Source organism: Cyanistes caeruleus, chromosome 6, assembly GCF_971803275.1.
Source record: "Cyanistes caeruleus chromosome 6, bCyaCae1.hap1.1, whole genome shotgun sequence".
NCBI classification, from domain to species: Eukaryota; Metazoa; Chordata; class Aves; order Passeriformes; family Paridae; genus Cyanistes; species Cyanistes caeruleus.
This window is the reverse complement of record NC_141706.1, coordinates 53,495,634-53,509,833: the sequence shown is the minus strand read 5'-3', so window position 1 is coordinate 53,509,833 and position 14,200 is coordinate 53,495,634. Positions and strand designations below refer to the sequence as shown.

The 14,200-nt window shown below is 41.9% G+C and overlaps 1 protein-coding gene across 13 annotated transcripts in view; it reads right to left on the bottom strand.

Moving 5' to 3' along the window:
• The window catches only part of UNC79 (unc-79 subunit of NALCN channel complex), a 105,846-nt gene extending 93,130 nt beyond the window's left edge, over window positions 1–12,716 (bottom strand). For 8 of the 13 annotated variants that reach the window (XR_015288801.1, XR_015288802.1, XR_015288803.1 and 5 more), the window contains exons 1-3: window positions 12,536–12,673; window positions 7,145–7,265; window positions 1,242–1,546 (exon numbers count right to left, since the gene is read on the bottom strand). Coding sequence is in view for 6 of the 13 variants with exons in the window: in XM_086895972.1 (XP_086752098.1) it covers window positions 1,242–1,546; window positions 7,145–7,265; window positions 12,536–12,557 (448 nt within the window). In the remaining 7 variants the exon portion in view is untranslated. Of the gene's footprint in view, window positions 1–1,241; window positions 1,547–7,144; window positions 7,266–12,535 lie in introns of all 13 variants that reach the window. The other 5 variants (XM_086895978.1, XM_086895982.1, XM_086895979.1 and 2 more) reach the window with 3 other exon arrangements.
• Window positions 12,717–14,200: the final 1,484 nt, after the last annotated feature.

Genomic DNA, 14,200 nt, shown 5'->3' with positions numbered 1-14,200 from the left:
CCTGCAAGATTTCCCACTGGTACACCCTTCCAGTTGCCAAGCCACTGGTAATTACTCCTTGAGTGTTTTCCTTACTCAAGTGGGGACCATGTCCCAGGATTGCCTATGAGGATGTACAATGACACAGCAACAAAAATGGGATTAACCACACAAGGAGAGCCACTGTGTTGCATTAAAAAAATGCATGTTTGCCCCATGCTATTTCTCCTTTACAGATCCCTACTGATTGTTAATTATCACCATGTTATCTATTTAGGAAAAGACTTTTTTGACAATTAACTCCACCATTTCTAAGGAATGAAGTTAAGTCAACAAGTCTGTATCTTGCTACGGGCCCAGCTTTTTTTGCAAGATCATACAATCTCCTAGTGCAGCAGTCTTGGATTCAAACATACTACTGCCAGCTCAAAGGGAATTCAGCACTTAACAGAAACAACTTTTCTCCCAAGTTCAGCAGCGTTATCAGACAGACAACCATCTCCCTATACTGACCTATATAAGGAATACATCGTGATACCACAGTGGAAATCAATATTGGCTAATGCAAAGGGAGAATACTGGGCTACTGAATCCCAGTATGGAAAGGCTAACAGATTACCAAGCCAGACAGATGCAGAGCAGAACTTGAGGAAAATAACACAAACACAACACAGCCACAAAAACCACTTGCAGCTAACTTAAAACATAAGACAATATTGCTTTTCTCTAAGTCAGACAGAGATGCTGCTATCTTTTTTACACAGGAGTATTTCAAAGCCATTTCAAAGCACAATTACCGTGTTTTTTTCTCCAATTACATATATACTGTATTCTATGTAGAGATGGACCCTCACCAGAACACTCAATCTGTGTATTTGTTATAGGCCAGATACACATTTGCAAGCTCTTTGTGCATTTTTAAGAGATTCACCCCAAAAAGACAGTCTGAAGTTATCCCAGCAGATTCAAGTTAAAAATCTGGGTATTTTTACACCCATCTGTCTAATTTTTTATACCGTTTTATTTTAGTTACATACCACCAGTACATCACTAAAAATCAGACAATCAGAATTCAAACCCAAATCCACATTTAGCAAAAAAAGCATCCTTTATTTAAGAAAGTCAAACAGAACACTTGGATATAAATGCATCCCAGGAGATTTGAAATCCAGATCCAGGTCAGTTTAGGCCCATCTCTTCTACTGGATATATGCATCACTCATGGGATTCACAGCACTGGAATCATTCAAGGGCCTGCTTACCATGTTGCCCATGTTGTAGCAAGGGAACTAGATCCAGTAGTGTCACCAGTGTCACGTAAAGTCCTTGATAGTCCAAGGATGGGTAGTCTGATAACTGAGCATCACGACTTTGCTGGCCACGTTCAGATGGAGCATCTCGCAGGACGCTGTAAAGGAGGGAGCGAGTAACAGTAGGGTTGATGGAACTGACCTGTGGTCTTAGAGATGGGGTGAGTGGGAATGGCACAGGAAAAAGACACATGGTCATGGGCACTGTCAAATTGGAGGCATCTTGATTCTCCTTCTTCCCTGTGCGGGACAAAATGCTGTTGGGGGGACAAAGAAAAAAAAGAGACAACAAAGACACAAAGAACAGCACATTACATTGAAATGACACTATAAAACAAATAATAAAAGACCAGATATATCCCACATAAGATGCAATCACTAACGAAACCAGCATGTCTACAAATCTAGCAACCATTTACTTCCATGCTTCAAGACAAGAGAATTAAAAATTGGCATCTAGGAAAATTTTATTGCATCTCATGTGTTATCTGGTTCATAAGGAGCAAAAATATAAAAATGCATGTTTCAGTGCCCTACCCATGTTTCACAGTTAAGACACATTCTAAGAATTAAAAGTGTTTAGCTGTGTCAAAACAGGCTGGTATTTTGCTCTGAGAATCTGAGGATTTTAAGAGATTTATTTTTTTCCCCCCTATAATCTTTTGAGCCAACTGACTGAAAACATGCAAAATATAGGTGTGGCACTTGCAGAAACATGTTTTAGCAAAGAATAAACATGTGTGTTTGTTAAGATAGCCTTAAAAATCACATGTTTATTGCATTAAAATAATGTCTGTATGTATTTTATGATACTGTTTCATGACCACTCACTCAGTATCATTTGAGATAATGAAGTTTAAACAGGCACATGGATTTAGAAATAATATAATATTTCTAAAATGTTAACTAAACTACATTTGGAAAAGTCATAAAATAATATATAGTAGATGGTCTTTAGCATATGTTTGTGAGCTAATGATAATGGTTGTTTATGTGTGTTTTTAATTTTGCCCATGTTTAGGGAGGAAACATTTTGCTTTATGAATACAAACACTCCTTGGGTAAATATTTACCTTCAAAAATCTAAGGGCTAAGCAAGCAAGACCAATTATGTAACTGCAGATCAGACAGTGTGTTACCATACACTCCTGCTGTTACTTACGTTATTATTCAACAAAACCCACTATAAACTAAAGGAGAGATAATTTCAAAAAATAAAAAGAATTTAGTGGGAATCAAAATAGAGGCTATACGTCAACCAACCAGCTTGTTATGTAGTTTTTAAAATGTTGCAAACATGGTTGTAAACATGGTAATCTAATTTTTTTAAAAAATAAACCCAACTATTTTAAATAGAAATAAATTGTCACTTAAGCAGGGTTATATTTTAGTTATCAAGCAATTATAGGGTTAGTTCATAATCTCCATATGTGCCTACAAAATATAATACACCTTTTAAATATATTAACCCACACACAATGCTTTTTTTTTTCCTTTATAAAGCACCTTTTTGCACCTCTCAGTCATTGGGATTTCCAAAAGCAGTTGCTGTTGGTTTAACTCTGTTCCCACAGTCAGTGTTAAAACTTATAAAAAACAAGTCAGTAGCACTAAGATTTCCACTGACTCATGTAAAGCAGAATTATATCAACAGAGAGCACTTCTGGAAACCTCTCCTCTCTTTTAACAGTACAGAAATCCCTACCATATAATCACCTCAGCAAATCTTACCTCCAAGTCAATTCAACAATTTACGCAAGTAACCAAAACTCTTGCTAAGGTGCTTATAAGAGGTGTCATTCATTTGCCATATATATAAAACACTTTTACAAAAACAGTTCCTTGCCAAGTGGCTACTATCACATGGCTACTTGACTACTATTACATCACCCTTGCAGTCAGAGATGACAGACACAGCCTGTCTTACAAAACTAATTTTTTTTTTTCTTTTTTTTTATTGTGCCTCACATATTTGGCAGATTATTTTGGTTTCTGTTACCCAATGTCCAGTAAAAGAAACATGATCACTGTCACAGTGGTGTTTATAAAATTGTATGAGAACATCACCTAAGTTCTAGTATGACTTTAAAAACGAATTATCAGAGTGCTGATTCCTTTTAATTTGTTTGATGTTCATTTGCCATATTTTTCAGCTTATGTTTAGAGATATGAAGGCACTACACTACATTCTTTTCTTGTCTACCAACAGATAATACCAATTACCCATCTTTTTACTTGCCAAAACATTGCTCCAACTGCACTTATTTCCAGAAAGGATATTAATCCCTTCTTTTTACACTGAGCTACAGGCCCATCTCTGGATTAGATGCCAAAGCACACCTATTGTATCTTGATCAGGGCATCCTTTTGTTTAACAGTAATAAGATTAGATCTAAACTCCAGCTGAAAACACACCAAATTTTTTAAAAAACAAATAAAAACCCACAGAATTTCATGTCCAGGCTTTTGCCTGACTTGTACTTTTTAAAGGCAAAAAACAGAGGAGTCTAAACCGAAAATCTAGGAAGTCCCTTAAGACCAAGATACAATGACTGCAATTTGCTTCTGGTTCAACTCAAACCAAGTATTGAGAATTTGGAGTATCTGCAAATCGTAACTCCACACTGAACTTACTCCATACTGAACTTGCTCTGCAACAAGGGGAAAACCTACCAAGGCTTGTTTCAAGATGTGTATATCTTTGCTGCAAATCTATCCCAAAATTACTGCCTTCTTGGAAAGATTTCCTAAAATGCCTACAAGTGAAATTACATCTCACCAAGGCAGCAAAACAAGCTTGACCATTAATTAGCCACCAAGGCATTTACAACTATGCCTCACATAAAGTATTTTACTTAGAAATACATATGGAGAATTTTCTTCAGGAAAATGTGAAAGAAAAAGCTTTTCTGCAAGATGTTTATTAAGCCTTAGATCATTCCTCAAATGAGGGAGAAATCACTGAAAATGAGAAGGGCATGAAACAAATTCATGCTGTAATGTAAAGAGATGCTTTTCCCAAAGAGAAAATTAAAGAAGAACTAAATGAATCAATGTGCTATGCATTGTGTATGGTGATTTTATGTGATGTTTGTTATAGAAATAAGGAATTTATTTTTTCAATCATTCCACATCTGTTCCCCCCACCCCTGAGCTTGTAATTTATGGAGGCTGCGTACAGAGCAAAGGAGCAAATTAATCTCTTGTGCATCTTTAGCCAGCAAAATGACACCACATATGAATGTGATTCAAAACAGTGGGCACGTCCCACTGAAAAGAACACAGTCAGTGTGTCCATAACATGGGAAGGTAAAAGCCTAATAAACAGTAAAATCTACTTCTGTAAAACCCAATCATTATGTGGAATTTCTCTGACTGTTCCTTCATTATTTCTATGACTACACATGTTCATCAAGAATTGTTTGTCCCTAACAGCCCAAATTCATTGCATATGCTCTGTGTTAAGCTAGAAAGATTATTCTCCACCATGTACTTCTGTAACTGATGCTCACCCTTGTACAATGGAGTCTCAGTGTAGGAGGCAGAAAGGAGACTCAGCATGCAAAATATTCAAAGAAATTTTTTAACACGCTCTTCAGAAAGGTTCTTAACCAGTCTGTTTAGTTTTAGGGTAAATCTTGCAGAGATCTGCACACAGTGGGTGGGAGTTTCCTTCTTTCCATCTGCCACACTAAATACAGGGTGTGTTGTTTTGCTTTTTTATCCATCTTCTTTCTTAGTATCAGCAAGTGTATAAACTTACACTGGTTCAACCATAGCACTCAGCCTTTGACCCACAGTTCAAACTCCCCAGTTACAGGGGTTTAGAACTTGAATTTGACCTTGCTGAGTATCAGAACTCAGTCCGCTTAAATTCAGGTCCAAGTCCTAGCATTAATTTTTCATTCCCTTTTAGTTCTGAGGCCTATCAGATCCCAGATCATGAAGGACAAAGCCATTTGTGTAGATCTGCGTATCAGATATAAGCACCACTTCTGCCTCCATGGGGTTCAGCAATATCAACAAGAGGATTTTGGTTCAGTCCCATTCTGAACATGAAATAAAACAAATGGAGTTGCTCGATTGTGCAATTGCTGCCCTGATTTCTGATCTGCTCTCATAGCTGCTAAGTGCAAAGCTTTTTTCAGTAAGCCCAGGAACATCACTGCTCCTGGACTGTGAAGAATTTATCAACAGGACAGGTCAGCTATACTGTTTAGAAAGAAGACCACAGAGTGGTGTAAAGATGCTTTCTTTAAGCAGCACATTCTAAATCTATCCTGACCCAGTGAACTTCTGACCAAAAAGAAACATATCTCATTATAGCAGTTGGTAGTTACAGCTAAAAGAGAAAATGTTCAGAATCAAGTCCAACTTTCTTGCTTGAACAGCTTAAAAGTTCACAGTATTTAAACAAAAGCAATGTCTTGTCATAAATAATCTTACTTTAATGCAATTTAAGTGTGTGTTGTACAAATAGTCCATCATAACAGCCTGATGTGGGAACAGAGAAACATTTCAGAAGTATCTTTAGTGACACTTTGAACATATTTTCCCACTGCTCAATACAATGAGACAAAATTGAATTTATTAACCTCCAAACAAAAAGTCCTACTGGTTGTAGGCTGTAGTCATACTGGCTCTAAGTTTCTTCAACAGTCTAAATGAGGAGGGAAACAAACAGTTCTGGTCTTGGAATTTTCAAAAGTAAACAGGAGGTTTCAAGCTTGCTGTGAACAGGTGTTCCACTAAAAATTATTTCTGTCTACGTATCTCTCCTTATAAACAGAGTCAAGAAAATATTGATGTATCCCAGGCTCTTTGAATGTTAGAATGAACTGTTACCACTCTCTCAAGTTTAAATTCTTGCTTCTCAACTTGTATACATCATAGGAGTATATCTACAAACATATGGATAAATTGTATTTTGTTAATGTTTCCTCCTCAAACAAGGTAAATAACTTGATTTCCAAACTACCTTCTGACAGCAGGGACAGTCTTTCCAGGTAAAAATCAGGAAGCTATGCATAGAAATGCAATTTGAACTGCATTTTTCTAGATGTGAAAACTAGTGGCAGACAAAACCAGCAGATAAAAATCCCCTCTGCATGGTAAAAAGCCACTTTAAAAACAATTTGGAAATATGAATCCACTAGGCAGCACTGTGGAATGTACATTATTCCTAATAAAGTCTCACATTTTTTTCTGATTTTTTTTTTTTTAGGAAGACAAGAAGTACTATTTCCTATTCATAATGTGTTCTGTGTTCATGTGGTATTTAGCACTATACGTTATTACTAAACATTAGACTAAGTCAAAAACGTCAGGTCAGGACAATCCTGATGTGTTGTTGCCATCCAAATCCAGATCTGTCTGGATACAAACTTCATGTCTACTCCTGTTGTTCTCAGGGACTGAACCAGAACCCAGAACAGCTGAACTATGCAACAGTAAGAACCCAGTTCTGCTGGCTCATCTGGCTCATCACTCTGGGATTCTGAGGCACCAAGACTGTCAAGGTCATGATTATAGACAACTAAAAATCTACAGGTCACCAACTCCTCTCTTCACAAGTTCAGCATGTTTGTGTGTTCAGCTAAGTCCTAGGAGGGCCAAGCAAATGCATAATCAACCAAGTTTATTCTAGAATCAGCCACTCAATAAGGGGGCTTAACTGGGCAAATTGGGCAACAGCCACTGAAGAGATTCGCTCATACCATGTTTTTCTTAAATTATGCTCTGACTCTTTTTGGCTGACCACTGACCCATTAAATCTGGCAACCAATTCAAAGCCAATCAAAATCCCCTCCAATTCTTTAGCTCTTTTTTCTTCAAGAGCATAAGTCAAAACTTACCTCAATAACGTCTGAGAAAAGTATTTCAGAGTATTTGCAATGTCAGTTCCAGAGGGCACAGGGTATATGTTGTGGAGAACCCGGTTGTGGTACTCTTGAAGGTAACGGATTTTGGAAGCAACTACATAAAAGACAAAAAAACAAACACAAAAATTTTCATTTAGTTTTTTTGCAGACTTTGACAGAGTCATGTCTGTTTCTTCCATTTCTCTTTCTTTTTTTTTTTAATTTAAGTGTTAAACTCAACAAACAGAAAAATCTCTCTGTTCCTTCTGTTCTGGCTGAAAAAATTGTAAAAGATTGCCAGGGAGAACACATGGAAGTGAATTTCTGCATCTGTATTAGGCAAACTTAGTGCTAGCAAATTAAAAAATATATATTATTACCACTCTGCACTTCTTCCATGTCTCCAAGCATCTCAAGATTCATTTATAATGAATGAGTCATTGGATCACAGGAGGTTCATGTGAGACAGATAAGTATTTCTACAGCCAAAACAGAGATATAAGCTAAGATAGAGAGACCTTATGTGATTTACTGCAGGCCATACATTTACCTTATGCAATGAAGTAAAGATTCAAAAAGATATGAAAAGAGCGAAGTGTCTGCTGTTTATTTGTCTTAGGAAGTGTGATAAAGCAGATAAGGGGATTTCAAAGAGCAGTAGGAGGTGCACACCTTCACTGAAACCAATTTTGGTTGTATTACAAGTAACAGAGGGTTTATTTTCTAATAGGAATCCTTGTTCAGTGTTGGGAAAAAAGTAATTACCCTCCTCCCAAGTTGCTTTGCCTTACATTGCCTATACAGCACAAGACAGTCTCATGTAGAGACACCTACACACACAACTCTTGTTGCTCCACTCAGATTAATCAGCTCTGCTGAGAGAGTGCATTGGCTGGGGCAGAGGGCTGCTCAGCTGTGCTGCACTGCAGGCCCAGCCTCAGGAAAGCACAGCTGCCTGGGAACTCTTCATCATGGTAAAAGTGCACCAAGACTCTAACAGGCACTTAAAAGGGGAGATGCTTCCGAATTCTTTCAGCCCTTAAGCATATGGATTATAATAGTCTTCCACTAGACCAAGATATACTTTGCTCCCCCACAGGGCTCCGCCAGTGTGGAAGATAAATCATGGTCCCTAAACAAGCAATACTTTGTTTTATTCTCATGGTCAAATGGCATTTATTAAGGAATTAACCATTAAGTCCTCCACTGAACAGAAAGGTACTAACTACCTGAGAGACAGTTCATGAATTTTCTGATGTTTTTCTGTGCTACTGGCAAGTTGAATAAAAAGGGGTGACATTGTATCCATATGGCAGAAAAAGACTGATGGACAGACAGCAAAAGCAAAGCATCTGCAAATACTGTTGGAGGCTCAGCTCAAGATACAGAGAGCCATTTTGCCAGTATAGTTAACAGTACACACTGGACTTTTACATCCAGAAAACAAAAGATTCCCTGAGTGGTCAGCAACACAATAAATGATGTTTGACAATTTCAAGTCCATTATCCATAAAATAAGGAACATTCAAATAATCATCAAATGAAGAATACTGTTTTCTTGAATGCAGGAATGCAAGAAATCCAATCTTGCAGCAGCCAACCAAGACAATTCTTTAACTCATTTCCTGCTGTAAGGACAGCACTCCCCAATTCCTGCAGCAAGTGAAGCTTCTACAGTCAGAAGTCTCCCTCATGCTATTACCTGGCTTCATCACAAGGAGAAAGCCCATCATGTGACTGAAGGACTGGAGTCTATGTGAAACCAGCAAGCATAAGTCTTTTACTTCACAAATTTATTTTAAGGTGACATTAATGAATAACTAAAAACCAATCATAATTTTTTCCCTCCCCTTCAAACAATTGAAAACAGAAGTTTCGTCATACTGACTCAGATCGCCTCAGGATAGGTGGGAGCAAGATCAGAGCCTTTCAGGCCACCACACAGGCCTGTGGCACATGAACTGTGCTTTGCAAAAGGTTATCCTGTATGAGAGCAGCCATAAGTGGCTTCCTGTACAGCCTTCAAACCACTGGCGTAGGAACATCTGGGCAGGATGTGTTTCACTCCACATTACAGAGGTTGACTTGAGCAGTCCAAGACTGTCCTCCCGTTCTTAACTCACACCTCATTCTTTCTGCCCACTAATCTCAGTTTTAGTCCCAGATTTGCAGGCTGTCTCATCAGAGACATTTCTTTCAACTGCCATAAAAACTAATGTAGTTTAGTTTCTAGATTAAGAAAGCAATGATTTCATAGATGCATTTGGTGATGTTACTTTCTCTGGTCGGGGAAAAACAAAGTGTGAAACCAAGTGTATTTGTAAAGGACACAGACTAAAGAAGACAGTACCCAACTAAGAACAATTCACAGCAAGGTGCACAGATTACTGTGGCTGCCATGGTTTGCTGTCAGATATCTGTAAATTAAATGGACTAACAAAACACCAAAGATTATTACAGAAATCAGATCTAGATGTATTTCAGAGAGCTGTGTGCCTCCCTCCAGTTACTAACTTTCAATAAAGGGCATAGGGTATCTAAAATCACTTGAACTACTTTTTTAAAAAAATAAAGATGGAAATCCATTTATTTGTATTAATTGGTATTGTTGTGCAATTGTATCAGGCCAAATATCAAAAGAGAAAACTGATTTATAAAGCCCAAATATAAACATTAGCTTTAGGCTATAGTTTTCAGCCTCACTTCTCAGTTCTGTTTCCCAAAACTCTGTCCATTTCAGCACAGCCTCCCAGAACACAAACTTCTGAAGGAAAGCCTCAGAACAAAAACTTTGCCTGCTTTCAAGTTACAGCAAGTGTGTGAATGACCAAATTTTCTGAGTTTCTGAGTACCCAGTGACACATCTCAAACAATGATATATAACAAAGTGATATACTCGTGATAATGATACAACAAAGTGATATACTTGTGAAAGTACTTGGCCACTGTCATAAAGTCACCACAAAAAACAAATAGGTATCTCTTTAGCATCTACACAGACCTCACTAAACTTCTCAACCCCCACGTAAGCATTGACTGAACTGAGAGTGAAACCATTAGGAGTCCTCAAAGATGGCCTTGGTTGCTCCACTGTCCTGGAGGGGAACAGAGCAGGCACCAGGCATTCCCAGGACATTACTTACCACAACCAAACACCAAATACTGCTTTTTAAGGTGAAAAATAATTCATTTTCTTTGAATACAACAGAACACCTCAAGCATGCTGCAAAGAGTTAAAGGGTGAAAGTCACTGTTGATATATCTGGTATGCAATACAAGATGTGTGTTGTCACAAAAAATAGAAGCTTCTCCAGTCAGCTTCCCAGACTGACACCATTTTACCTGTTGTTCATAGAACCTGCCCAAGAGCTGTGGGATTCATGTTTAGACCAGCACATCTTCTGTTCCAATCAGTGTGATTCCTCAGTCGTAGTGTTTCACTGATGTTCTTGGTAAACTGAGATTCATTATGACTTGTAACTTGAGTCCTTCCCAAGACATTCTGGTTCTTGCCTGTCACTCAGTGAGGGCAGAAGCAACAACAGCAACAGCTGGGGTTTGAAAGTTTGACTGGTAGTGATGTATGCACACCAACACATCCTTGTCAGAGTCCATTACTCAAAAATTGCTGGTGATGGAATCTTGAAGTTATGTAGAGACAAAGACAATTGGTAATGCCATAAGAACTAGGCAGGGAAATAGCCTTGGTAAAAAAATATATTCAGCAGGTTAGAACACACAGGATTTACATTAACCAACTAGTCTTCCTGGAGTATAATGAAAAGGAACATTAAAAGGTAGAAAGATCTGAAATCTGGACTCTAAGTAAATCTTAAAATAGAGAGAAATAGGGGTATGGTAGGCCTAGATGCAGTGTCTTGAAAAGTACAAAGAGATGAAAAGAAAAAACAGCCAAGGATAAAATATGAAAGAGAAGCTCAAACAGAGCAGACCAAAAACATTAGGAATGGAGGAACAGAGAAGGCAGAATAGAAAAGGAAGAAAATGCCATAGCCAGTGCTGGGACAAAAAGGAATAGAATTTCTTCCGCATGGCAGTGTGAAGGAAGTGTAATTAATGTATAAGTATCACACAAGAGAAGAAACAGCTACAGAAGTCAGGTGGAAGGTGGGGAAGGCAGCAACAACAGAACAGTACAGATCCAAACATTGCACAGTTCAGAGCTTCTGCACAGTCAGAACATTGTGTCTCCATTTATGAGGCTAGAACTGCACCTTTACAGCAATGAATTAACATCTGCATAATGTTTTTAAAGCAAAATCATCCACCACTGTAAATAAGCAGTAAACCCTAAAGGAAAAAAATACAGGTAATTTTTGTTAGATCAATTCAGCATAGGCATATATAAACACAATGATCCTTCTCAGTGACCTGGAGGAAGAAGAGAGCAAGTCTCAGCCTGTGAAGTGTCAAATCACATCACGTCATCAAGCCAAACATCAATCCAACCTCCTGGTCACAGCCTGCCTGTTCATAACTGTGACACTGTATCAGGCAAGAAAGTAGCTTTGTCTTGGGTGAGAAGCTCGACTACCCCAGTATTTTCTCCTCAGGATCCCATCAGGGCTCTCGCAGACACACCAGTTGTCACGAGGAACAACAATGGGGAACACTTCCACGGCCCAGCTGCAGGTACCCCAACCACCATGTCATCTAATGGTGCTGCGATCAGATCTAGCCAACATGGTGGTTGGAACACCAGTGACCAGGCAGAGCTGGCACGCTGGCAGGGGGATGCCAGCACCTGGGGCAATCCTGCTGGGATCGGGCACTGTGGCAGGCAGCACACAAGCACCCAGCCTACATTCACCCGAAAGGTGAGCGGCCCGGGCAAGAACGACAGCACGACTCCTGCCGCTCCGTGTCACCGCAAGACAACCTGCAAGGTGGCGACGCGTGCGTCACCTCTGCTCTCGCAGGTGGCCGCCGCCTCTGGAGCGGGCGCAGCGCCGGCACACGGGGCAGGCTGGACCGCTCCCGCCGTGGGGCGGGGGGCGAAGCCGGCAGTCTCAATATTAACTCTCACCCCCGATCCCTCATTCTCCCCGTCGGCTCCCCGGCGCTGCCTTTGCACAAACACGCCGCCGCCCCGAGCGGGCCGCCCGGACAGCCAGGGGCTCCGGGGACTGCGGCCGGCCACCGGCACCGGCGGCGGCTCCGGCAGAAAGAGCCAGAACGCCGGCAGCCCCCTCCCCCTGCACCGCCCGCTCGCGGCCGCCGCAGACCGCGCCGGGAGCCCGGGCAGCGCCGCCCCGCCGGGCGCCGGGCGGCGGTGGGGCACCGCCATGGGCGGGACGGCAGCCCCGGCCCCGCTCCCCTTCCCTCCGACAGACCCCGGCCCGGCGCCCGCCCGGCCCCACTCACACTGCTCCGCCTTGGTGGACATGCTGCCGCCCCGCTCTGCCCCTGGGCGCCGCGGAACGCCGGCCCCCGGCCGCGATGGAGCAGCCGGTGGCGGTGGCCGTGGCGGTGCCGGTGCCGCAGGGCTGCGGGCCGGGGAACGGCGGCGGGCGGGAGCGGGCGGGAGCGCGCTTAAAGGGGCAGCGCGCCTGGCGGCCGCGGCAAACAGCATCCTCGGGAGGGACGGGCGGCACGGTGGGACGGGGGACACGGGACTTGGGATGCGGTGGGATGTGATGGGGAGGGGACCCCGGGGCGGGCCTGTGGCCCCGCCAAACTTGTCACAGCGTCGAGCTGGAAGCTGTGGAGCCGGAAGATCTTGATAAGCGTCGGCGGTGCCCCCGGGGCTGCGGAGGGGCTGACGGTGCCCTCGGCCGGCCCCGCGGGAGCTGCACGGAGCGAGGACAGCGGTGCCGGCACTGCCGGGAGCTGTGCTGTGGGCTCCGTGTGATCCTTGACACGGAACAAGGACCCTCGTTCCCTTGCGTTCTTCTCGCCTGGACCCCTGGGCTCCAGCTGTGCAGCCCACGCATAGCCCAGTGCGGGCGGGCAGCCAGGTGCCTCTGGCACCACCTTCCCCACCTGTTTCCACAGCGCACCCAGCGCCTCGGGACCGCCACGGCTTCCCCGAGGAGACAAGGGCTGTGCTCAGCCCCGCCTGCGTCCCTCTCCATCACCAGATGCCAGCCGTGGTGACTGCCGCAGGAAGAAGGTGGAATGAAAAGACCTTTATCCGATTGTGGTAGGAGTACAGTAATAACAGTAAAACTCATTTGCTCCAAGAGAAATTATTTCACTGCTGTGCGTCCTGTCAGCTTCTCCGGTGTCCTGACTTGACCTTACCCGCTCTCAGAAATGAACGGCTAGCTATCAGTTTCTTTTCTGAAACTTCCCCTACCAGTTTTTCAGATCCTTACACCTCTGAAAAAAGCTATGTGGAAGCAGCAGTATTGCATCAGCCAGGACACGGCAGTCTTAATGTTTACACACAAAAAAAAATCCATTGCAACATACTCTCCTCAAAATGCTGGGCTGTGTAATGTAAGTAGGCCTGTGGCAGCCAAAGAGAACTGCACTGTGGAGGTGGTGGAAAATAGGTATGTTTTGTTATTCATCATACAAGGCAGCGTCTCCAAATTACTGCTGCCTTGATTTGGGGACAATATATGTTTGGTACTATGAACCACAATGAAGAGGCAGATGCTGTTCACTGGAATTTAACTGGTGAGCTTTTTTTCTGAAAGCAATTTTCTAAAAATACTGCATGGGCAATGTTTCTTCAACACTACTTAATTAGGTACAAAACAGAGCTCTTACTGGAGGCCATAGTTCTTTCCACACTCCCTGCTGCTTGTGAGCCCCAAAGACAGAGTAAAGCCAACTTATACCACTGTTTTCTCTTTTAAATTCAAATATTAGAGAGTAAATATCTACATTTTTTCTTTTATTAGAAGTTTTATTTAGTGAAGTGCCCAGAGAGATCATGTGATGCTACAAACCTGCTTCTCCCAACCCTCTGTCTCACAACACGGAGCATAAGTGATGAAAATACAGACAAATGGCTTTCAGACTTCATTGAAATAAGATATTGAAGACAGGTTTCATCTTTGAATTTCTGTCTGTTGATGC